Source organism: Hippoglossus hippoglossus, chromosome 23, assembly GCF_009819705.1.
Source record: "Hippoglossus hippoglossus isolate fHipHip1 chromosome 23, fHipHip1.pri, whole genome shotgun sequence".
NCBI classification, from domain to species: Eukaryota; Metazoa; Chordata; class Actinopteri; order Pleuronectiformes; family Pleuronectidae; genus Hippoglossus; species Hippoglossus hippoglossus.
In genome coordinates, this window is record NC_047173.1 from 6,472,455 (window position 1) to 6,496,316 (window position 23,862).

At 42.5% G+C, this 23,862-nt stretch overlaps 2 protein-coding genes and 1 long non-coding RNA gene across 3 annotated transcripts in view; all 3 read left to right on the plus strand.

The window, feature by feature from the left end:
- The first annotated feature begins 463 nt into the window (after positions 1-463).
- LOC117757592 (ATP-binding cassette sub-family D member 2-like) lies at positions 464-14,315 on the plus strand. The gene is made up of 10 exons (XM_034578856.1): positions 464-1,671; positions 2,304-2,484; positions 2,996-3,117; positions 6,696-6,858; positions 7,712-7,806; positions 8,880-9,025; positions 10,036-10,181; positions 11,584-11,668; positions 12,101-12,226; positions 12,309-14,315. Exons 1-10 carry the CDS (start codon positions 730-732, stop codon positions 12,511-12,513), a joined length of 2,211 nt encoding a protein of 736 aa, XP_034434747.1. The 5' UTR covers positions 464-729; the 3' UTR covers positions 12,514-14,315.
- Positions 14,316-14,386: 71 nt separating this feature from the next.
- LOC117757597 lies at positions 14,387-17,019 on the plus strand. Its single transcript, XR_004613158.1, has 2 exons — positions 14,387-16,190; positions 16,222-17,019. It is a non-coding gene; the product is annotated as an uncharacterized LOC117757597 (long non-coding RNA).
- A 1,404-nt stretch (positions 17,020-18,423) lies between these two features.
- LOC117757596 (kinesin-like protein KIF21A) overlaps positions 18,424-23,862 on the plus strand; it is a 32,742-nt gene continuing 27,303 nt past the window's right edge. The window contains exon 1 of the mRNA XM_034578865.1: positions 18,424-18,820. Within this exon, the coding sequence (XP_034434756.1) occupies positions 18,777-18,820 (44 nt within the window). The 5' untranslated portion in view covers positions 18,424-18,776. The remainder of the gene's footprint in view (positions 18,821-23,862) is intronic.

Genomic DNA, 23,862 nt, shown 5'->3' on the forward strand with positions numbered 1-23,862 from the left:
AAAGGAGAGTGTCTGTGAAATGTTTTTATTTTTTAACATCCATTTGATCTCAATATACATTACAACATTATACAATACAATACAATATAATACAACTTTAGCAATCCCAATTGTAATTTGGTATAGGGCAAGTAAAAGGAGACAGAAACAAGATAAAGACATGCACTGAAAAAAACCATAACACTTTTAAAAAATGCATTACAGCTTTATTAGTGTATTGTATTTATTGGCTTGTTTTTCCCTCCTGTATTGTATTAAGGAGTTGCATGCAGCACACTTACACCCATTCAACTTCCTGTTCACAGTGAATTTATTTACGTCCATCACGCAACCAATCGAATGCTGCCGGGGGCGCGACCAATAAAAACAGCCGATGTGAACGCGTAGGACGAAAATAAGTTGCGTCAAGGTGGCGGAAACGAACAGGGGAAGTGAAGAAGTTGTGGGATGTCAGTTTAAAATGACGCAGCTCACACATTGTTGGTGTGAAGCAGGAAGTGGACGATGAGGGTTTTATTTTGACAGGTGTGACCGGAAGTGCAATGGGTGTACTCCCCTGGATTTGACAGGTGCTAAAAGGAGCAGGATGTAACGGTGCAGGAATCGGACTCGCTCCGAACCATACAGCCGCCAGGAGTCCGTCTCTGGGTTCATGTCGACGCGGAGGGTCGGCCTCGGGTGATGGCTAATGTAAGCACCGTCGGCAGGGACCACTAACGGTTAAACAACATGTCCAACATCCTCGATGCGGCGGCCAGAGTCAAATGGGACCGCACGGCTGCGGCCAAGCGAGCCGTGTTTCTCGCCGCTGCCGCTTACGGCATCAAAACACTGTACCCCATCATCTGCAGGCAGCTGAGCAAAGGAACCGATCCCGGGAGGAGCCGGCTCTCCAAGGCGGAGAACGGATCGACGTGTTCGGGAAACGAGCAGCCGGATACAGTGGATCTCGGGAAGACATCGCCGGGGGTGAACGCGGCGTTTTTCAAGCAGATCCTCGAACTTGGTAAAATACTCTTCCCTAAGCTCGTCTCGAAAGAGCTGGCTCTTCTTTCTCTACACTCGGTGGCGCTGGTGTCCAGGACGTTTCTGTCCATATACGTGGCGAGCCTAGACGGTAAGATTGTGAAAACCATCGTGGAGAAGAAGCCCCGGAGATTCATCCTGCAGCTGATCAAATGGCTCCTCATCGCCATCCCGGCCACGTTCGTCAACAGCGCCATCCGGTTCCTTGAGTGCAAGCTGGCTCTGGCCTTCCGCACCCGGCTGGTGAACCATGCCTATCGGACCTACTTCACCGACCAGACCTACTACAGAGTCAGCAACATGGACGGGAGGCTGGCCAATCCGGACCAGTCCCTCACCGAGGACGTGATGATGTTCTCCCAGTCGGTGGCTCACCTCTACTCCAACCTCACCAAGCCCATCTTGGATGTGGTGCTCACCTCCTACACGCTGATCCAGACTGCCAGGTCCCGGGGGGCCAACGCCACCGGGCCGACCCTGCTGGCCGGGCTGGTGGTGTTCGCCACTGCAAAGGTGCTGCGCGCCTGCTCGCCCAAGTTCGGTAAACTGGTGGCCGAGGAGGCTCACAGGAAGGGCTACCTGCGCTACGTGCACTCCAGGATCATCGCGAATGCTGAGGAGATCGCTTTCTACAGGGGTCACAAGGTAGGCAAGGGGGGATGATGACACGTGGAGTACAGAGGTTGCTGCACAAAATAAAAATACATAACAATAACATAAGATGATCCTTTATTCTTCCCACAAAAAAGTAATATATTAGGGAACATGTAACATAAATACAAGGAGATATAAGAAATAGAAAATTATAAATAGCAATTATATATGCAGAATATATACAGTGTACTTGGATTGCACATTAGCCGTTGAATTAGACAGATATAAATTAGTATTGCATAGCTATTGGGAGCAGATTGCCATAGATAGATGAAATAGATTGAATAAAGTATGAATCAGATCAATCAAAGTACATTACTAAATACATTAAGTGTGAGGATGCATGGCCAAAACCAAAGTGTTAAGTGTGCATTTGCACAATCCTGAAATCTTTTCAGGAAAAATCTCATTCAACCAACAGAACACATTGTAAATCATCCGTCTTAATCTCAAACAGTAAAGAAGTTAATATGATAGCAGTGTGGTCAGATAACAAAGAGATCAGCTGGTGATGACAGTGACTTCAGTCAATACAGGTTCAAGCTAAGATTCATTAAATAGTCACATCCCACACCATTTCCCATAATTTCCTGCTGTATACTGTAATAAAATGTCTGTTGTAGGTGGAGATGCGTCAGCTGCAGAAGTGCTACCGGGCTCTGGCCGACCAGATGAACCTGATCCTCTCCAAGCGTCTCTGGTATATCATGATCGAGCAGTTCCTCATGAAGTATGTGTGGAGCAGCAGCGGCCTCGTCATGGTCGCCGTGCCCATCATCACAGCCACCGGCTTCGCTGACAATGGTAAGGACTGTTAGTATATATAAAACGTATAAAATCATAATTAAAAGCTGAAGCCTGACTTAAAAGTAAACAAAACCCAGGTCACGCATATCTCCTTAGTATCTGAAGTGTTAGTGATGTTAATGCTTTTCACAGTGAGGTCATTAGCATCTCAAAACCAACAGCTAGTGCTTCCTCCTCAAACAAGAGCTGATTAGCATGTGTGAAACAGTAAGTGCCTCCCACTCCTCCCTGATGACAATTCAGTTGCATCGAAAGTATCTGAGTCCCTTTGTTTGCCGTACTACCATCTAATGTGACCACAGCTATTTGTAGAACTTATTTCCATGGTATTGTAATGCTCACTGGCACAAGTGTGGGACTGTGGTGTGAACAGGCTCACACAAGGAAGACGTGACACGTTCAGTCACAGTGAACCAAGTTTTTACGAAACGTTGATGTCGTTTTCAGTTTGTTAAACCACATACTTCCCCCTGTCGCTCTGTCTGTTTCCTCCATGTCCGTCCTCAAGAAACAGCCGATGGTCAGACGCATGTGATGGTGAGTGAGAGGACGGAGGCTTTCACCACGGCGCGTAACCTCTTGGCCTCAGGGGCCGATGCCATCGAGAGGATCATGTCCTCCTACAAAGAGGTGAGGACACAGGGATGCTGAAGTTGGTGTAGCATTGCTGGAGTGCAGTATCAGAGGGACTCTCTCTTTATCTCTTCTTGGGGTTCCAGCATTCTGTTGCCCTGTCATTCTCCCTGTTTTCTATTAAAAGTTAAGAATAAAAGACACTAGCTTTTATAGGAAATACCAAAACAAAAGCAACTAAAAGATAGTTGCAGCTAATTTAATTAATTAACATATATAGGCTGTAAAATAAGGTACAGGGCCCCATGTACGGAGGCTTGAGTTCTCCTGCAAGGGCCACAGATTCCATTCAAACCCAGCCCTGAGCTGCATGTCCTCCCCCGCTCACTCTCCCCATTTCACACTTGACTCTGTCCTTGATAATAAAGGCTTAATACTGAAAAAACATCTCATAACTGCACTTCAAACATATTTTGATAAAAGTAGGTTAGCGACTATTTTGATGATCATTAAATTTAATTATTCGAGCAGCAATGTCAAACATACTCTGAATTCAGTTGCTTTAATCTGAGCATCGATGGATGTAATCTTCGAGTTGTGGAATATTTATCCGACATAACGTGGCATTTGAAAATCTCAACTTGGCCTCTCAGAAATTGCAATGGGAATTTATCCATCACTTTCTGACATAATCCTATATTTTGCATTAACAGGAAAAAGTAAAGTAGGGATATTTTGATTATTTGGCCACATACTTGCAGCTTTTTGTCTTTATTTGTCCATCAGTGCTTCACAGGGATCATTGGAGGAGGTACCAGACATGTAAAATACTCCACTAGACAGTTTTATAAAATAAAGGTATTTATAAAATAGTGGATCAGTGCTGCCATTTTTGTGATCAAGAGCTAAACAAGCCCACACAGGCAGAACTAATTTTCCACCATGAAGTGTTATTTCTAAATTTAGTAGGGTTTCAGATATTCACATGATCAGCAGATGCATCAGCGCGAGTGGTTGAGTCATTTGATTGGCCCGTGTGGACCAGCACTTGGACAGATGGGCGGGTTGCATGGAGTGATTGACAGCTGCGTGCTGATTGTCCATCTTTCTCCTTACATTCTTCACTAACTGACCACACATGCACGGGAATGTATTTGAGTCCAGAGACTAAAAAAAGCAAAGAAAGAAAAAGAAGTCAATGAATGAAAGGCCTTGTTCACTCAGGCCAAATCCCTGATCTCCCGTTGCATTTTAATCCCCCCCCTAAAAAAATAGCAAGAGCCATTCATGCATTCTCTCTCTCTCTCTCTCTCTACGGCTGCATTTTAAGGTCCATAAGAGGATTTAGCAGAGGCATGTTTGTGGTGAAGCTGTCTTGCATTGCAGATGGTTCATACTTATCTACTTTTCTTCGTAGGCCAGACCTACCCTGTGTTTTGGCTTGTATTTTTTCGCAATCCATCCTATAATTCCCTTTTGTAAAGTATGTAGCATTTGAGCATGAGACAAGTCGTGTACAGTGTGTCGATCTGTGTCTGTGAAGAGCCTTAGATGTATGCGCTTGTGGTGATAAAGAGGAGGAATTGAAACTTTTTTAAAGTGGAGCAGGTTCCTTTTACTGTGAGTCACCTCCTCTTAGAATCTTCCCATTGTACCACTTGACTCCAACACAAACAAAGCTGAATTCTACAAACACACAGGAGGTTTAAACTGCTGTGACACTTTCAGAAAACACGTCACAAGTGAGACATTTTATTCCAGTGATGTGCAAGTCTGTGGCTGAGCAGATTTGCCTATTTACATTGCAACTATCTGGTGCTAAGCGCCTCCTGGAAGATGCAAGTTTTAGCCTGCACGCAGCTCTGTAGTGCGAGTGCCATGTGCCATGTGCCAACAGCAGCAAGCCCCTGCCTGTCAGGCCGAGAGACGTGTGAGCGTGTGTGCAATTTAACAGGCAGCAGGGATAGAGTGCATTCCTTAATCACCTCCAAAAACACATGCCTGTTTATACAACAGTGTACAGTGTGAATTTGTTTGTTGTGCATGTGTGTGGGTGAGTGGTCAGATAGACCTCTGACATGTCCCAGCTTGTTGTAGTTGGTTACTCATCTTGTAGAGTCAGCTTTGTTTTTCCGCTTTGTTCTTCGCAGGTCTGTTCCATCCCAATGTAGAAATCAAACTTGACTTTTTTTCCTCATCTGAAATGTCTTCAGATTTCTTTTCCTGAAAATTCATGCTGAATAATCCAAGTGATTGGTTAGATCCATAGGTTGGATCAGATTGGTCCTGTGATCCGCATTCGATTGAACACAGGAATCATTAATAGGCATCAATTCCTCAAGATTGAATGTAATGTCTTTCATGTCACTGCAGGTCAACCAGCAGTGAGTCCTGGTGTGTGTGTGTCCAGAGCTCCTTCTCTCAGGGCTTAACCAGGCTGTGAATAATCCTCCATCTGTTCATCTTCCAGCCCACACTTCAGCATCTCTTCCTCACTTTCCGTCTCTCTCTCTCTTTCTCTCCATCGCTCACACGCTCTGTCAAATATTATGTTCTTTAACACATTTTTGGCAAAGGAGAAAGGACCAATAACAGATGGACTGGCCTGTTTGAACAAGAACATCAGCAGTGTGCACTTGGTCACTATACTAGCCTCTTTTTTTGAGCATTAAGGACTTCAGTTTTGTCCAGCACACTTTTATCTTTTTGCTAAAGAGAATATATATTGACTCATTTTTTACCTACTTTCTCCCAATAGCTTCGGAAGTGTCTAGAATTTCTTTATGCAAGTTGTACGCACACTGTTTAAAGACAAAACAGAACATATTGTACCTGCTCCTAACTGAAGAAATGTCTAATAAGTAAATGCATAGTGAAATATTTTTTGCCATGTGGTAATAGCACAGTTCAATACAGGACTGTCATACCTGCCTACCACAGTTACATGTTGTTATATGTAACTATCACTAACACTATCACAATTTAGTTTCCCTTCACATGTGACTAAAACAACTGTAGTCACTCTTTTCACAAGCCTAAAGTATTGTTTATCTAATAATTTCAGCAACATACAATATTATTTCAGTTTAAGGAGATAAAGCCATACAGAAAATCATATCGTTTTTTACTTGTCCAACCCCCCACTGAGATTTAGTTTATTTATCAACATGCAGGATCACGCTTTAGTATCAGTAATATAATGTCTTCTAATACAAAGCTGCAATAAGCTGTTGTTGCTTAATTAATACACAGGTCACCCTTTTACATGAGTCCAGTCTTTCCCTCCTTATTTCTTCCATCTCTGCAGGCCCATGTGGTGCCTGTGAATTCCAAGAATTAGTGTTTGTTAATACAGTCAAGCTGTGTAAACAGCCAGCATTGTCTCGCTGCAGGGTGCAGAACCAAAGCCAAAGCAAGAGGGTGATTCTTCTGTATATTCTGTCCCCCTATTTTTCTAAGTTTCATTTTATTTATTACAATTTTTATTGTAAAGGTATTTGTTTTTGTTCCATTTGCATTTGAGTGTATCTTATTACATATTCTTTCAGTGAAAACGATTACAATTGCTCTCCTACATCCTTAACCTTAACATCCCTCAGAATGTGACCATTGACCCTGTGTGTGTTTTGGCACAGGTCACCGAGTTGGCAGGCTACACCGCACGGGTCCACAACATGTTCGAGGTGTTCGAGGACGTCCAGAGGGGGGTTTACAAGCGCTCCTCGCTATCGTCCACAACGGGAGCAGAGAAAAAGAGCAAGCCTGAGATGCACATAGATGGACCACTGGAGATAAAGGGTAGGTCTGTTCTGCTGCACACACAAATGCACCTCCTGCCAAAATAAAATATGCAGAAAAAGCCCCATTCTGGTTGGGCAAATCATAACCACTTCTTCTGTCTGCAGTACAGTATGAAGGACAACAAATTCTATAATCCGGAATAAATAAATAGTTATAGTTTGCGATGAAAAAATACAAATAAATGTATGTATTTAATTATTTTAAATCTATTTATTATTAATTAATTTATACTTGTGTAATATCTTGTACTTCATAGTACGGAGAAAGTAATGTTGTACATGCATGGTTGACTGTCCACCACTGCGACCACTATTTTCTATAGATTTGATTGGCTTGAGAAAACATCAGCACTGAGTTAAGGGACAATTGTTTAAATGTTTAGTTTAATCAGCTGGATCAGAGCCCTTCATATATTCAGTCTTGTAGTAGCCACTCTCTTATACCTACCAAGAGATGGACTTTGCACGCTGACTACAGGCTCCAATTGCCCTTTAAATTTGTATGCATGTGGCAAAACCCTTATGTCGGGCACCTTGCATAAGCAGAATAAATTCTTCGATCAACAACGTGACGTTACAAGCAATCAACAGCATCAAGGTCAAAGGTCGGATTTATTGCTTAAAGATCATTTGATCCTGGAATGACTATCCAGTAAGAGGGCACTGTTAAGCAAACGGTTAAGTGGTAGAAAATATTTTTAACCCTATAATTCCTGCTATGAAGGTGAAGTATCCCTTCTATACTTATGCCTTGGTTGTGAGAGTCTCCTATACACATGCACTCACACATGCATATACACATGCATTTTTGTGATCCTCATCTATGTCTTTCTCTCCTTTGTGTCTTCAAGGTGAAGTAATAGATGTGGACCAAGGCATTGTGTGTGAAAATGTACCAATCATCACACCCAACGGGGATGTCGTAGTGTCTTGCTTGAATTTTAAGGTGAGACAGCTTTTAGCCATTTCTTTGCTTTAGTCCTTTCAGTTAAATCGAAAAAGCACCAGATTTGTCCTTTATTCCAACACCAAACTTCATGTTATATTACATAAAATGAGATAATACATTTTCATTCAAGACTTTCAGCTTTTTTCTGAACACGACTTCATCATCAAACCCCTGGGGATTTTGGTCAAGGTGGCGTTTATTAGCATTTAAGAAAAATCCTCTGTGGTCTCTTTAGGAAAGAGATTCTTCCTCTGGGTGTCAGGGTGTCACTCCCCTCAGAGTGTCGGCTGCTGTAATGAGCAGAAAATAATTTTGTGGTGCTTAAATTACACAACAATGCTAAACACTTCAAATGTTATTAGGATATACATACCTTTCCTCTACATACGGTGTATATAACGCAATCTGTGTGCATTAAATAGAGCTGCTCCATAGTTATAAAGAATTTCCCATTTTGTATTTTTATCTATATGCATTCAGTGCATGTTCTGCATATTTCTGACTTAAACAAAGAGGCTGATGGTCAGCTGATCCTAGTGATATGTTCTTCAGGTGTGGATAAATCAATTATTTTGATTTCATTGCAAAGTAGAATGGCAAACAGAAATATGGACACATAACCTCCCTGGTGGAGATAATGATTTGATAAAAGCTGCAATCTTCTCAAAGTTATTTCTTCACTGCCGTTTTACTTTTGAGTTTACTTGTTATTTACAGGCTCAGTCGGTGCTGCCACACAGTAAAATATGCTGGGTGGCTGCCCTGTTAACCTGGTAGCCGCAGACATAAGAGGCCTTTACTGATCTGACTTTTGGCTCAGTCAATTTCAGAGTCAGAGAACAAATGTAAAAAGCAAAAGGATCTCAAAAGGAACCTTTGTTCTCTAGAAGTGATTTTATGCTTTAGATTTTCTTCGTGAAATGTGAATAAGTTACATGCTGCACATGAAAAGCCACATACCCACTGATGTTTCCTATCTCTCCACAGCTTTATTTCCTAATGACTTCCTCTAATGAGGCTGACCTCTGACTCCACTCCAGGACGATTAATAAATCGTTTGTCTGTTTCAGGTGGAGGAGGCCATGCACTTATTGATCACGGGGCCTAACGGCTGCGGGAAGAGCTCTCTGTTCAGGATCCTCAGCGGCCTGTGGCCGGTTTACGGCGGCCGACTACACAAACCAGCTCCTCAGCATATGTTCTACATACCTCAGAGGTACACACACAAGCACACACACTCTCACACATCAATGTGTCGTACTAAAACAGCTGTTAGGGTTTGATCATTGTACTGGTGAAACCGACAAGTAACTTAATCCATTGTAACAGGACCTGTGTGTGTGTGTGTGTTTCTGTGTGTGAGGCTGGTAAAGCGAAACCAGAGCACTTGCCACTGTGAAATATTTACCACCCGGACAAGACTTGAAATAAAGACTTAAAATACAGTGCACGGTCTCCCTGAGGTGTGACTCTACATCAATAAAGAAATCAGCCATTGTCCAGTGCATCATTTGCTCCAGTGATCTATGAAAACAGTTGAATGATTAAGGGTAACTGGAATTACTGGATCGACTGACCATTTAGGTGTAAATCATAGAATGATAATATCAAAATATAGCATTAACTCAAGCTGCTTTCAGACATGCACTGAACTCCAGATAATCTACTGAAATTTTCCGGACACACATATTCATAGTGTTGTTTTATCGAAAGAGCTGTCAACAAAACAACAACATATTAAGTTTAAAATCATATATGGAAAAAAAAAAAATAACATCAGAAAGTCACAATTTAGAATCTGGGAATAAAAAAAAAAAGATTAATTGATTATCAAAACAGTTGCCGATTCATTTTCTATCAATTCTTTTTTTCATTATTGAAACTGCTCATTCCAAAGGGATAATGTTTGTTTTTCAAATTTTAGAACAGTTTTATATAAAGTGTAAATATACAAGTAGAAGCCCTGCAGTCATGTAATCTTACACTGGGCTTCTTAGATCTGCTGACTCAGCAGACTCCCTCCTGCAGCGCGGTAAATATTTTATACATAGGATGAAGCCGCCACCTGGCAGCTGTAACACAATCCCATACATTATCCACAATAGAAACAGCAGAAGCATAACACACACATTCTTGATCAGCTCGATCTTTTCTGTAGTGTAAGAAGCACTTAATGAAACAAGGGGTTAACAAAGAAACACTCAATGTGTGTGTGTGTTTCTCCAGGCCCTACATGTCCATGGGTTCACTGCGGGACCAGGTGATCTACCCAGACTCCGTGGAGGACATGGCTGCCAGGGGCATGACTGACAAAGACATAGAGGCCATCTTGGACATCGTCAACCTCAACCAGATTGTCACCAGAGAGGGAGGTAGGATAAATAATCACGGCAGCTTTACAGATATGTGAGCTCGATAAATTCCAGTCTGGTTTTCGTTCGAGACGTAGCACTGAAACTGCCCCACTCAGGGCTACAAATGATTTTTTTAATGCATTCCGATGCTGGGGAATGTTCACCTCTGTTGCTACTTAACCTTAGTGCAGCTTACAACACTGTAGACCACTCTATCCTCTTTAGTAGGCTTCAGCAACGGGCTGGCGTAACAGGGACTGCTCTTGAATGGTGGAGTTTCTCTGTTGCCATTGATAATTCTGTGTCCTCATCGGCTCGGCTGCAGGGACTCAGGGCTCAATCCTTGGGCTTTTTCCTTTTTCCCTGCGCATGCTCCCCCTCAGTCAATTCAAGTATATTTCTTATCATTGTTATGCGGATGATACGCAGCTGTACTTTTCCTTCAAACCCAACACACTCTGTAAGCCCTCCACCATATCATTGCCCGATAGCTATCAAGGACTGGATGTCTGACAATTTCCTCCAACAGAACCAGGATAAAACAACAGTCCTTATCCTAGGCCCTGACTGCGTGTCTGACAAAACAGTGTCTTGGCCCTTTAGCTGGAAATGTTCAGCTCGGGGTTAGCAGGATATTTTGGCCTCATACCTGGCCAGTGGGAGGAAGTGAGACATCATACGTGGCCTTAATTTAAGATTTTCTATCTTATTAAGATCTTGATTTATTCAGTGTAGCTGAAGCATTGTCTTCTCTCTCTTTTTCTCCTTATCTCAATGGAGGACCACTGGTAGTTGCAGACATTCTCCCTGAGGGATCTTGATAAAAGAAATCAGGCAACCCTTAGGACTGATGTCTATGAGTGTGTGAAATTTGGTTAATATTTGCATCCTGTAACTACACTGAGCCACTCTCACCTCTCTCACTGCCACAAACAAACAAACATGCCTATTGTTGAAAACCAACTACTGTTCAAAGCTTAGAGCTTAGAGGGTTTAATGTATGAATGGCCGCACTGTGGAAATGTTAAGAAATGTCATGCACACGGATCAATTCACGCAAATGCAGTCACGCACATGGGCACGTATGCAGCATAAGTGCGAGGGACTGGGTCTATTTCATCTGTGAACATGTTTGCAGGAGGGAACAGTCTGACTGTGACACAGTGCACCTCGACTGGTTCAACCTTTTAGCAAACATCACATATCAGTCTTCCAGTCCTTTGTTTAAACAACCACACAAAACCACTCTGTAAAACCGGTCTGTTTGCATTTTAATTATTTATGACATCACTCAAAACACATCGTTTGATTGACTACGTGAAGGTATAATGCAGCCCAGAGTCTTTTGTGTCCCATTATGCTCGACATGCCGTTCCACACACCTTAAGACTGTACCACGCCTTTTTTTTGTGTTGTCCAGGCTGGGATGCTGAGCTGGACTGGAAAGATGTGCTGTCAGGGGGCGAGAAGCAGAGGATGGGCATGGCTCGCATGTTTTACCACAGGTGAGGAGAAGCACACTGGGCAGTCTACATTCTACTCTCTGACGTCTCTGCTACACTTTGACAATGAATCAAACGTATTTTTACACTTCTTGTTTGTAGCCATCGTCATAATATCAGCACTGATTATAATGACTGCTTTTCTTAAATTGGTAAAATCATAGCATAGCTGCACAAGATTCATTCAGCCCCTCCCAACTCCTTTCTCTGTCTACCTGTCTCTCTTTTGTTGGTGTTAGACTATGTCAGCGACTTGTTTTGTGCTTGGAGTCGCCACCCTGTCTCTGGCATTGGGATAACATGGACCTTGAGTCTCTATTCTTAAGAAAACAATAATAATCTTGACATGACATAGTGACCCAGACATGTTATCTGCATGATTTTCCATCTGAATGAAGAACATTTATTTAATTCGCCCTCCCCTGTGTGCGTCAGGCCTAAATATGCCCTGCTGGATGAGTGCACCAGCGCTGTGAGCATTGACGTGGAGGGAAAGATTTTCCAGGCTGCCAAGGACTCCGGCATCTCCCTGCTCTCCATCACGCACAGACCCTCCCTGTGGTGAGACACAGAATATGTTCTAGTGTATTTTGTGAGAAGAGAAATTGTAGTTTTTCTTTAAATTGCTCCTCTCCACCTCCAGGAAGTACCACACCCACCTGCTGCAGTTTGACGGCGAGGGAGGCTGGCGCTTCGAGCAGCTGGACACAGCGACACGCCTCACCCTCACCGAGGAGAAGCAGCGGCTGGAGTCGCAGCTGGCCGGCATTCCCAAGATGCAGCATCGGCTCAACGAGCTCTGCAAGATCCTGGGAGACGACTCTGTCCTTAAAACAGCCGAGGAGTGAGAGAGTGAGAGAAATGAGAGGGGGGAGGCAGGGGCCCAGAGGGGACAAAGACAAGAGGGTGGGAGCAGAAGAAGAAGTGGAGGGAGACGGCGAGAGGAGAGTGTGGGAGATGGAGAGGCAATGAAAGAAAAAAGAAATCTGGAGGGGGTTGCTTAGTGGTTTTTTTTGCTTGTTAGGTTTTTCTCTTTAGCTCCGAGCCCCTTCTGACAAAGCAGGGGGGCTTTTAATGCCAACTCCTCTTTCAGCTCTCAGCTCTCCCTCTTCTTCTTTTTCATCGTTCCACTCAGAGAAGTGGAAGTGGAAGTGGGGGGTGGTTGTTGAAGCAGATTCATGATGGTTTTAGCCTATATATATATATACACATCAACTGCAAGATGATTTAGCAGAACGGCCACATCTAAGTTTGTTTTACAGCACTTTACTCTGCTTCTAGAGGGCTTTTGTGTTTGTTGTGGTCGCTCGCTGTGAAATAAGTTGATCGCTTTTTAGCTGGAAACGTTTTACCATAGAGCCACTAGATGATGTCCGAAGCAGTATTCCAATCTACGCCCAGTGCGCCGGGCTCTGCAGGATCCACGTTTGTTTTTACTTCCGGTAGATTTTTAGCTTTTACCGAATTTAATGTGACCTCTTTGTTGGCGAGGGGTTCACAAGAGACTGTCCTTAGAAATGTCACAATTTGCCTTTGCTTGGTTTGTGTGACATCATTTTAGCCCCTGGTAACTTAACATACGAGACCCCCCTGAACTACTCGCATAGGCTCAGTTGCAACCTTACACAAGGCCAGCAAAGAAAAAAAGAGGTCTGTTGATAGAGCGATTACTGACGCAGCTCTGACTCCAAAACTATAGCTCTGTGGTTTATTGAACAAAGGGCAGAAGAGGTCCCTCTTCGAATGAGGAGGAGCAGGTATTCTGCTGTGAACACTCACACAAAACACCGCACGTGAGCAGGTAGCCTTTCAGACAGTGTAAGTGTCAGATGCACATACAAGCACTGGCCACCTGTTGAAGTTCACCCTCCTCCTCCTCCTCCTCCTCCGCCTCCTCCTCCTCCTTGTGTTGACACAAAACACGCTCATGTGTCCGCTGAGTGTCAGACGCCTGCTGGGACTCCGCCTCGTGCTCTGCGAGTTCTCCTGAGCCCGGGCGCACATGAACACACGGTGATAATGGACCATGAACTGATAACCAATCAGCAGCTTCTGCAGTGAACAGAGACCTCATATACATTTGGATATAATGTAAAAAAAATGACTTTATTTCTCAACTCTGCAATGTAAGCAGATGAATCACTTAATATCAAGAAGTGTATGATTACATGCACGTAAATATTCCAGTTTATACTCCACATGTTATTATCTTAAATTATATGAGGCCTAATTGGGTGCACTAGATTTGCATATTTCATTATTTGGCTGATATACAGTGATGGAGAGCGAGGATCAGGCTGGTTTATAGACTGAAGCGTTGTAATGGCTGACCTGAGGTACTGTTGGTTTTCCTGCTGCTGTCGGAGTTCCATTGTTTTTCCTCCGTGTTTGTTGCCAGCAACTTACCTGAAGTTGTGATACTGTGAAAGTAGTGATTTATTACATGAACATTATTTGTGTTTTTTTAATGAGAAAACACTCCGTTTTTTCTTGTAGTGGTTCTAAGCTGTGTCTGCTTGTGTTACGTACAGGATGTTCTTGTAAATCAGGACCCTAAATCCACACTCCTACGTTTTAGTTTGAAAACCCAACACTGTTTTCTCCCTCATTCATTCAGCTGCAGAGTCGACAATCTGCTTTCTGTTCACACCTGCACACACACGTCCAGTGCACATAAATTGACAAGGATTATTTCTGATTTGTAGCCAAAAGGTTGTTTTAGTTTAAAACCAAAACAAATTAGCATGGTAGTAGCCTCAGATTGTTGTGGGTTCAGTGGGACAGGGGATCATGTTCTCCATTGTCCCATTCCTTCGTGGTCCTCAGATTTCACTATAGACACATGGATTCAATGTGTGCTGTCGTCCATCCTGGTTCTAAATCAAAACAAGTGATTCAAATGATCAGCAAAACACACACACATACATTGTGTGTTTTTGTTCTGATTCTGTTTTGTTCACTTTTAATTGTATGTTTCTTCCTTAGAATTCATTAACATGTGATGTGGCACATTAGAAACATGTAGTTGTAGTGAAATCTGTATATATTTTCATGACATCATCCAGATGTTGCAGGGGAAACACAGGATTTCTTTTAGAGATGTTCCTATACCATTTTCTTCTTCTTGACGCAGATTCCGATATCTGGACTTTGTGTATCGGCCGATACTAACACGATTCATATTTACAGCGTGAAAGATTGCCAAATTGCTGATATTTATGCGAGCTCTGGCAAACGCTACACTACTGGAAATCAAAATGGTTCTTGTTTGGTAGCGAAGGAGAAGGGATGTGGGGGAAGAGAAACCTGCAGGTTTATCTGTGTGAGATAATATTGTTGGTATGGTTGGTATCAGTGACGCGGCCATTTGGGCAGTATGAGTCTTTTCCTTGAACGTTTACAACATCTTTATCTTAGTGTCACACTGTACTGATTACATCACTCAGCCCATGTCAGTGGCAAGGCGCAGGGGTGCGCACGGTGTGATAATATGAAGTCATGTCACTGGTTAGAGTGCCGCTGTTTATTTAACGTGCAGTTTAACGACTCCCTCAGGCCTCTTCTCCAGCCTGAGCTCCGACTGCATCCAAGAATCCAAAAGTGCCACATCCCTCCTCCATTGAGATTCCTTTTTTTAAAGCTTTGAAACCTCCTCTTTTGGCTTTTAGTTCAGGCGGAAAGAATTTCAGAGCATTTGAATGCAGCTCTGGTCTGAGCGGGACGACGGCTGCAAGGTTACTGAAGGACAAACTGAGACTTTGTTCCCCCGAAATGTGACTGAAGACAAAATGTCAAATGAATTCCTTTAACATCTAAAAGGAACAGGAACTGGAAAGCTTTTAGAGATAATAATTATGCTTTTATTTGGTATAGAAAAGAGCGTCTTGGGCATTACGTACAGAATCAGTCAGTCAGACTCTGTTGACAGGAGGGCAGACGAGCCGCTGAATGACGCAGAGTCTGCAAAGAGACACTGGAACACAAGGTCAGCTCCAGAGCAGATAGTGCCTGAGATACATAGTAATGAATAATAGGCAGTAATTGGGCTTGAATCACTTTGAAAGGATGGGATAAGAAAAGATGAGGTGCCTTCTTATTGCAGTCGTCTTCTTTCGGTTCTGAAATCGTGTTTAAGTGATTTTTCACCAAAACTCTTCACACTACATATTTTGTCATTATCAGGCAAACAGGGGACTGTGGGTTTATAGTAGTGAACCCTACGTGGCATTGGTAATAATTAAATCAGGGCTTAACTGTTATCCAAATTATCGCAGTGGAGAAACTACAATAGAGCAAGGCCCCAAAATCCTACATCAAGATTCACATGTTATTAATCCTGAGAAATGAATTAAATAATAAATGAATGCATGTTGGAAAATGTTAAAAGTTAAAAGACATTTTGTCCGGGTCAGAACCGAAAGTGGATGCTGCAGAAGACTCCAGCCTCCACATGTTCAAAACCCCACTGCTAAGGAAAGTGATGAGAAGGATACGGTACTTTTTGTGTAATCCTGCTAAACAAACGGTGAAAAGTGGGGATGATAATTGTCCATAAGTGAGGTTGTCAGGGATTAAAACGTTTATATCACTTAACATGGCACCTCATCAGTTATTATCCCCCCAGGTCACAAGTACAGAAAGCTCACTACTCTGTGTGACCCTGCTGTGTACAGTAATGACATCCTTACTAACAACACTTTGACACTGAAACCCTGATTCTATGTTTGTAAGTAAGAGATTGAATGTGTCCATCATGTATGATAAGACGATGAATACATGTGGTCTACATACAGGTTTTATTTTTGTTGTTTGACAATGAAGAATTTTATAATTGTGTTCATAGTGCATGTAGAGCTTTCAGAGCCACGTTGTTGGATTGACTGGACATGTGATGTGTGAACTGGGATCACGAGACGGGAAAATGCTGCTCAATCTGAACTGTCATTCCAGTGGTGCAGGAAAGTCCGATCAATACTTATGAAAGGTTGAAAGTTTCTGAGGTATTGATCCGAGTGTCCTGGAACACAGAACATGGAGTGATTCTCCCTCAAAGCCAGGCATTACTACAGTTTATATCTTACACATAGTTACTTTCAGAAGAGCTCTGTTTGCAATCCAACTCCAATATATAGAAATATTTTATATTTTGAATTGCTGTAATATTAGCGCAGACCTCCTCTACTGAAATCTCATTGTGCATGTGTAGTGATCTGTCTTCTTTAATCTTAGAATCATGGGAGGTACATTGATGTACGTGGGCATCAGTTAAAAGATCATGTGCTGACGCCACTTTACGTTGAAAGATGAAGATGTTTTTTCATGTAAATAAAACGATATACTGCAGCTTTGAAAAACGAGTCGTTGTGTATTCATTGCCTCCATCGGTCATCCACCATCCCTCTGCAATAATGTCCATCACATATAGACTTGTCTGCTGTTAATATGTGAATGAGAAATGAATGACATGTCAAGTAAGTGTTGAACTGTTGATATGCTCTTATTAGCTCTTTTATTTCAAAAGATAAGATACAATACAACTTTTAACGATGTTAATTAATTAACAATAAAAGTAAGATAAATTCCATAAAGATAAAAAAGATACTACAAACTGGAAGAAGTAGTGTCCACAAAACTGTGTCCATGGTCAGCAAGTACGTCCAAGAATCCAACAGTGCAGTAACATAAGTTGACCACAAGAGAAAGGCACGTCCATGAATCCAGCAGTGCAGTAACATAGGTTGACCACAAGATGGCAGCACGTCCAAGAATCCAACAGTGCAGTAACATAGGTTGACCACAAGATGGCAGCACGTCCAGCATCCAACACTGCGGCAACATAAGTTGACCACAAGATGGCAGCACGTCCAAGAATCCAACAGTGCAGTAACATAAGTTGACCACAAGAGGAAGGCACGTCCATGAATCCAACAGTGCAGTAACATAAGTTGACCACAAGATGGCAGCACGTCCAAGAATCAAACAGTGCAGTAACATAAATTGACCACAAGATAGCAGCACGTCCAAGAATCCCAACAATGCAGTAATACTAGTTGACCACGAGATGGCAGCATGTCCAAGAATCCCCTGACTCCTCACACACACAAACCTGCTGAGGACCTACATTCTAAATTTAAAACACTTATTCATGGCTTATTGTGAAATGTAAGAAATACGGGGATGCGGTCAAAGTTACATACAAACAGAATATAAATTGTTTAAATTCATATATCTTTAATGATTATTAGTTAATTGTTGATGCATCAATGATTCCTAATAGCTAAAATGTTTGAAGGTAAAAAAGGCGTCTGTCTGTCCAAGTCCAATGAGTAATTTTCTCTCACACAACTTCACTCAAGGAAGAGAGAGTTTAATTTTGAATTAATATTCTTATTCAATAATATATTAATATATCAGTGTGTGATATTTAGTTTTGGCTGAAGCTGTTTTAAAAAGGTGTCATTTCAATATAATTCACATGCTATTATTATGATTATTATGATTATTATTATTATTATTATTATTATGAAGAGTAGAAGTAGTAGAAGCCTTTTCTACATATTAAATTAATTGAATCCTTTTTTTACATTTTTACATTTTATACATATAGTAGGCCTTATGTTCAAAATATTATTATTATTATTATTATGATTTGGTACTAGGGCTTTGTGTGTGTGTGTGTGTGTGTGTGTGTGTGTGTGTGTGTGTGTGGTGTGGTGTGGTGTGGTATGGCTCAGCTCAGGAGGAGGAGTTTGGTGACGTCCTGCTGCATCTTGGGAATCACACGCTCGGCTCTTGACGCACGGTGCGCCACACACTGCTGCTCGGACCGGAGGCTGAGAGCAGACCATCACTGTGGAGCCGCCGGATCACTACGAGCTCCAGACAAAATAGATCCGATCCTAATCTGTAGTATAAAACAACATGGCTGTTATTTCCAGGCGGGTGAAGAGGAGGAGGAGGAGGAGGAGGTGAAGGAGGAGGCTCAGGATAAGACGCGCTTTTCTCGGTGAAGGTAGAGAAGGAAGAACGAGGAGGAGGAGGCTCTCTCTCTTCTTCTAAGAGGATAAAAAAAGGAAAAGGGGGAAATCAAGCTATTCTTACGCGGAGCAAGATGAGCGTCGCGCCGGATGAGAGCTCGGTGCGCGTCGCCCTGAGGTAAGGATGCTCCCTCCGCGTGTCACACCTGCTCCCAGCGCGCACATGTTGTTCCTGCTGCACCACATGCACGATCTGATCCAGTGCACCCACTCTCTTTGTACCCCCAACCCTCCTTTCTCTCACTGTGCTTTTATTTTGAAGCTGCAGTGAGAATCCTCTATAATCAGACTGCATGATTCTTTTGTTCATACACATGTTCACGTGCAGGTGGATTTATGAATGAAGATCCAGCAGCTGAGGGATTAGACCAATGACGAACACGTTACTCTTCCCCATACATTGTGTCTGCTGCAGTGGTGGAGCTAGCTTTTTTGTAAATTGGGGGCCATCCAGTGGGGGGGCACAATTACATTTCAGACATCCATACACAATTCCCGATTCAGTAGGGTGCACATTTACACAGGGGAGGTAGAGCGTGTTGTCCTCTAACCAGAAGGTTTGGCGGTTCGATCCCCGTCTCCCCCATTCCGCGTGCCTAGGTGTCCTTGGGCAAGACACCCCACCCCAAATTGCCCCTGACGTGATGATGCACAAGTGTATGACTGTGTGTGTGAATGAGGTCATCAAGACTAGAAAATGTTGCTTGTCGGCTCTATAGCTTTCATTCAAAGCCATAGATCATTGAATATATTTATAAAATTGTTCCTTGTTCAGGCTCACTGTGTGTACTTCAAAAATTCATCACAATTATTGTTGTACTAAACAGCAACTACGTCAATAAATGACAGGACAGGGGCCAATCAGATTTCGGCTGGGGCCAGTACCCCCATCTTTCTTTCTCGAGATGTGCTTTTATTTTGAAGCTGCAGGTTAAAGCTGATTTTATGATTGACATGCATTTATGGATTTATGAATGAAGATCCAGCGTCTGAGGGACTTGGCCAATGAACAACACGTTACTCTTTCCCATATTGTTTCTCCTGCACAGCACACAGAGGCTGATACAGTCAGGATTTCAATACGGTCTCCTCATGTGTCATGTGACATGTTTATAGAAAAATACGGGTCATCGTAGGCGTTTTGTGTCGTATATGTGTACGTGTTGTTTCGTTTCCGTCAGTGTGCCTGTATTTGCTGTATCATGCTGATCTGACCTTTGTCCCCTTTGCCAATCCATGCTGCCACTTACACAACAGACTAACTGAGACAGTCAGCGTCTGGTCACCGGTCGAATCAGTGCTTCTCAGCTTTATGGGTCACTTCCATTATACACTTGACAGTACACATGTGGGCGAAATGTCGTACTCTCACATTTACAAACAACATGAGACACTTAGGATGCATTATCCATGTAATAGTGTTTACCCAGAGTCTGCCTTTCACACATGCACAACACAGAGGGAGGTTGGAGGTGGAGCAGCTGGGTGCAGCAGACAGAAACAGGAAGTGACGTGTTAACTCCCTTTGCGAAGATCACGTGGTTTTCTTTACGACACACAGACACCTGTGTCAGCTCTTAGCACCACAAACTCTCTTGACATATTCGCCGGTGTCTTCTTCGTGTGTGTCATCGCTTTTTCACTGGGAGATATTTGTTTTCTTTTTTGCATCTGTCTCACGTTCGAAGCATCATCAACCCCCCCCTACTCACTTGCGATCAATCCAGCGGGGGGGGGATCTCCTGCTGTGTTCTCACATCGAATTCTCCTGAATCTGTAAAGACTTTATTCTCAGGAGCCAGGCAGAGAAAGTCTGCAGATAATTCGGAGCCTTTCAGGATCTGTGGAGTTCGGCGCTTGTCTGAAAGCAGCCATATAAACCTTAAAAACATAAAAATAGAGCAGTGTTAAAACTTAGCCGGCAGTCAGTGGACATTTAAAGATCATAAATGTTTGAATCAACAACACAGACACAAGCCGTGCAATAAAACACACAACAAATCAATAAAAACATCAATACACTGACATGATAGGGCCGCAGCTGGAGATGTGGGGCAGGTGCGTGCGTGCGTGCGTGCGTGTGTGTGTGCGTGTGTGCGTGTGAGTGAGAGAGTGTGAGCGTGAGTGTGTGAGCGTGAGTGTGTGCGTGTGTTTTGTGCGACGTCATGTGAACTGGATCAGTGGAAGAGAAGGGGACAAAAGCTCGTTCCTCTCATGTTTCTCATCTCTCTCTCTCTCTCTCTCTCTCTCTCTCTCTCTCTCTCTCTCTCTCTCTCTCTCTTGTTATTGTGCGTTCAGACTTTGACCCAGAACTGTGTTTACTGAGCCAACTCACTTTACCGGCCCCGTCTCTCCGCTGTACTGATGGTAAATAATCTGTCAGTGGTTCCCATCATGCTCTCTGGTTGTGCAGCGCTGTAAGAGTCTCGTTAATAAGATGATGATCTCAGTTTTATTGTCTGGTTTCCTCACTTTTTTTTTTTTAATGCTGAGCTTTGTAAGGCACAAAATAACATATACAAACATATATATATATATATATATATATATATATATATATATATATATATATATATATATATATCAGCTCATATACAGATGTTGGTGTTTTTTAGTGGAAACTACCTGCCATTTTTTCCCATGCTACATAAATACATCTGACTTGACATAACCCAAATCACATCAACTTTATCTTTCACCGAACAATCACTGGTGGTAGCACCTTATTTTCATCTGCTTCCAAATCATCAGACCACAGCTTCATGTTGGTGTTTTGAGCTCGTTTAGTCGCCGTGGCAACATCCTAATTATTTGGGGGGTTTATATTTGTGGTTGAGAAGGAACTTCTTAAAGGTTTTGACTGACAGCTTCTCCCCGCTCCGTCGTAGTTTAGGTAGCTGTGTGTGTGTGTGTGTCTGTGTGTCTGTGTGTGTATATATATATATGGCCGGTACCTGCCTCAGCCTGTGAGTCTAATGCTGTCTGTTAGCAGGTTCCTAATCCCCCTGCTCAACATTTCCAGAGTGATGAAACACAACTTTATCATCCTCTTTCTTTTTTTTTTTTTAGAAGACGCCTGGAGCTTGAACAGAGAGAGGACATTTCATTCTCTTTTTTCACATTTTGATTTATTACTGGAAAGATGATGTAACAGAGAAGTTTATTTGCTCTTTGGAAATACATTTTCCTCTTAATGGAGCTTCAGTGAGGTTATTTAAACATGAGATCTGTCATCTGTGGTTTTAAATATTGCTGTTTCACACCTGACAGCACACAGATGCACAGTATTACTCCTTTAGCAAACACACTCAGTATTTGCTATGAATATCCTTGTTCTCTAGTGTGTCTGTGTGTGTATGCACAGTCATGCACATGTTTTTCTTTTCCCATTTTCAATGACAAAGCAACACAAGAAGTTAACGATTTATCCAAGTTGTGGTACAGACTTTGCCTGAAGGAGCCACAGTAAAGTGACTGATTGGTTTGTCAATATCCTTGAAGTGCATCTTGAATAATTCAGAGTCCGAATTATTCAACAGCGAGGGATTCAGGTTTCTTACAGCTAAATTTAGAAGAGCTTCTTCTTCCTCCTTAATTAGAAAGGATGGAGTGAGTGCTCTTGAAAGCAGGAAACTGGAAACGCATTTTTTAATCCTCTTCAATCCTTCCACATGACAAGTGAAAGTTTCGTTGGGTAATAAGGATAACATTGAATAACGTTCATGGCAGTATTTATATATGATTGGATTGTAAGCCTTGCTCAACTAAGGCCTGGATCAGAAACAATGAACTACTTTGATTCAAGTCATTTTTCAAAAATGACATATGATGATAATTTGCTGAAACAAGCGATTAAAAAAAACTCTCATTCTGGAAAAAAAATGATGAACATTGTTCAGTGTTCTCTGATATTTTATAGACCAAACGATTAATATTCTCTGGATGAACTGATAACAATATGAATTGTTGTGACAGTCATCAAAGTGATAGTAATGTAGTAAAAACAGTAAAAATCATTTTATGGTATATCGTCATTTCCCTCATTGTCAGTATGTATTTTAAAAACATTGCGTCAGACCAAATGCATCACAGAACAAAAAATAGAAACTAGAAGTAAGAAAACCCCCAGCAAATCCGATCTTTTACTAATATCCAAATAGTCTCCTATTGGATCCTCTGAGTGCCTGTCAAACACAGGGGCCTCCCCTCTGACCTCTGTGGATTATGTTTAAGGGCAAAGGCTGTGGGCCTGCTGCCATGATACAAAAGCAGTGTGTGTGTGTGTGTGTGTGTGTGTGTGTGTGTGTGTGTGTGTGTGTGTGTGTGTGTGTGTGTGTGTGTGTGTGTGTGTGTGTGTGTGTGTGTGTGTGTGTGTGTGTGTGTGTGTGTGTGTGTGTGTGTAAACCTGTGTTTTTCCAGGCATATTCACGATAAATATTCATGAAGCAACTCGAGTGAACTGAAACGCAAAGCTGCAAACCATCTGCCAGCTGCTGCCATGTGATAGTTGAGACATTCAATAACTTCCGTCTAAGCAGCACAGGCACAGTTGATTCTATGATACATGGATTTTGAAACATGACATTGCTTTTTATTTAGTGCAGCTGTATTTTAAACCCAAATAGTGGTTCTTGTTTCTTCTGGTCACACAACTTAACTTTTGCATATTTCAATGTGCCATAAATGTATCCAAAACATTTTTCTGCTATGATCTGCCTGCATTTCTAGATTTATTGTCAATTCAATTATGTGCGTGTGTGTGTGTGTGTGTGTGTGTGTGTCAAGGTGACAGCAGCCGCCCACCTCTGCCGCCTCTCCCTCTTTCCTTCCTAGCAACCTTTGACCCAGGAAGCAGTCAGAGCTGATCACAGAGCGCTTCCCCATTTCAGCTTGTTGTAGCCATCACCATGGCGACGGGGCGTCCTTTCCCAGATCAGGGTTCGCAGCAGTGATCCTCTGAATGAATATCATTCTCACCACATGAAGGTCCAAGCTGTGGGTGGGACTAAAACGCTGAGTCAGCTCTTTGTCTCCCCCGGCCCCTTTGTCTCCACACTTATACGCCCTTTGGTGACATCACCATCTTGCTGTTTTCACATCAGACCCTGTTCTCCATACGTCTTCATTACATCACATGGACCGGTCAAATATCAAGGATGC

Excerpts from the sequence above, each read along its gene's own strand:
- LOC117757592 (XM_034578856.1), top strand. The coding sequence starts at position 730 with ATGTCCAACATCCTCGATGCGGCGGCCAGAGTCAAATGGGACCGCACG. Across the intron at positions 7,807-8,879 it reads TGTCTTGCTTGAATTTTAAG|GTGGAGGAGGCCATGCACTT; the intron begins GTGAGACAGCTT and ends TGTCTGTTTCAG. Across the intron at positions 11,669-12,100 it reads GCTCGCATGTTTTACCACAG|GCCTAAATATGCCCTGCTGG; the intron begins GTGAGGAGAAGC and ends TGTGTGCGTCAG.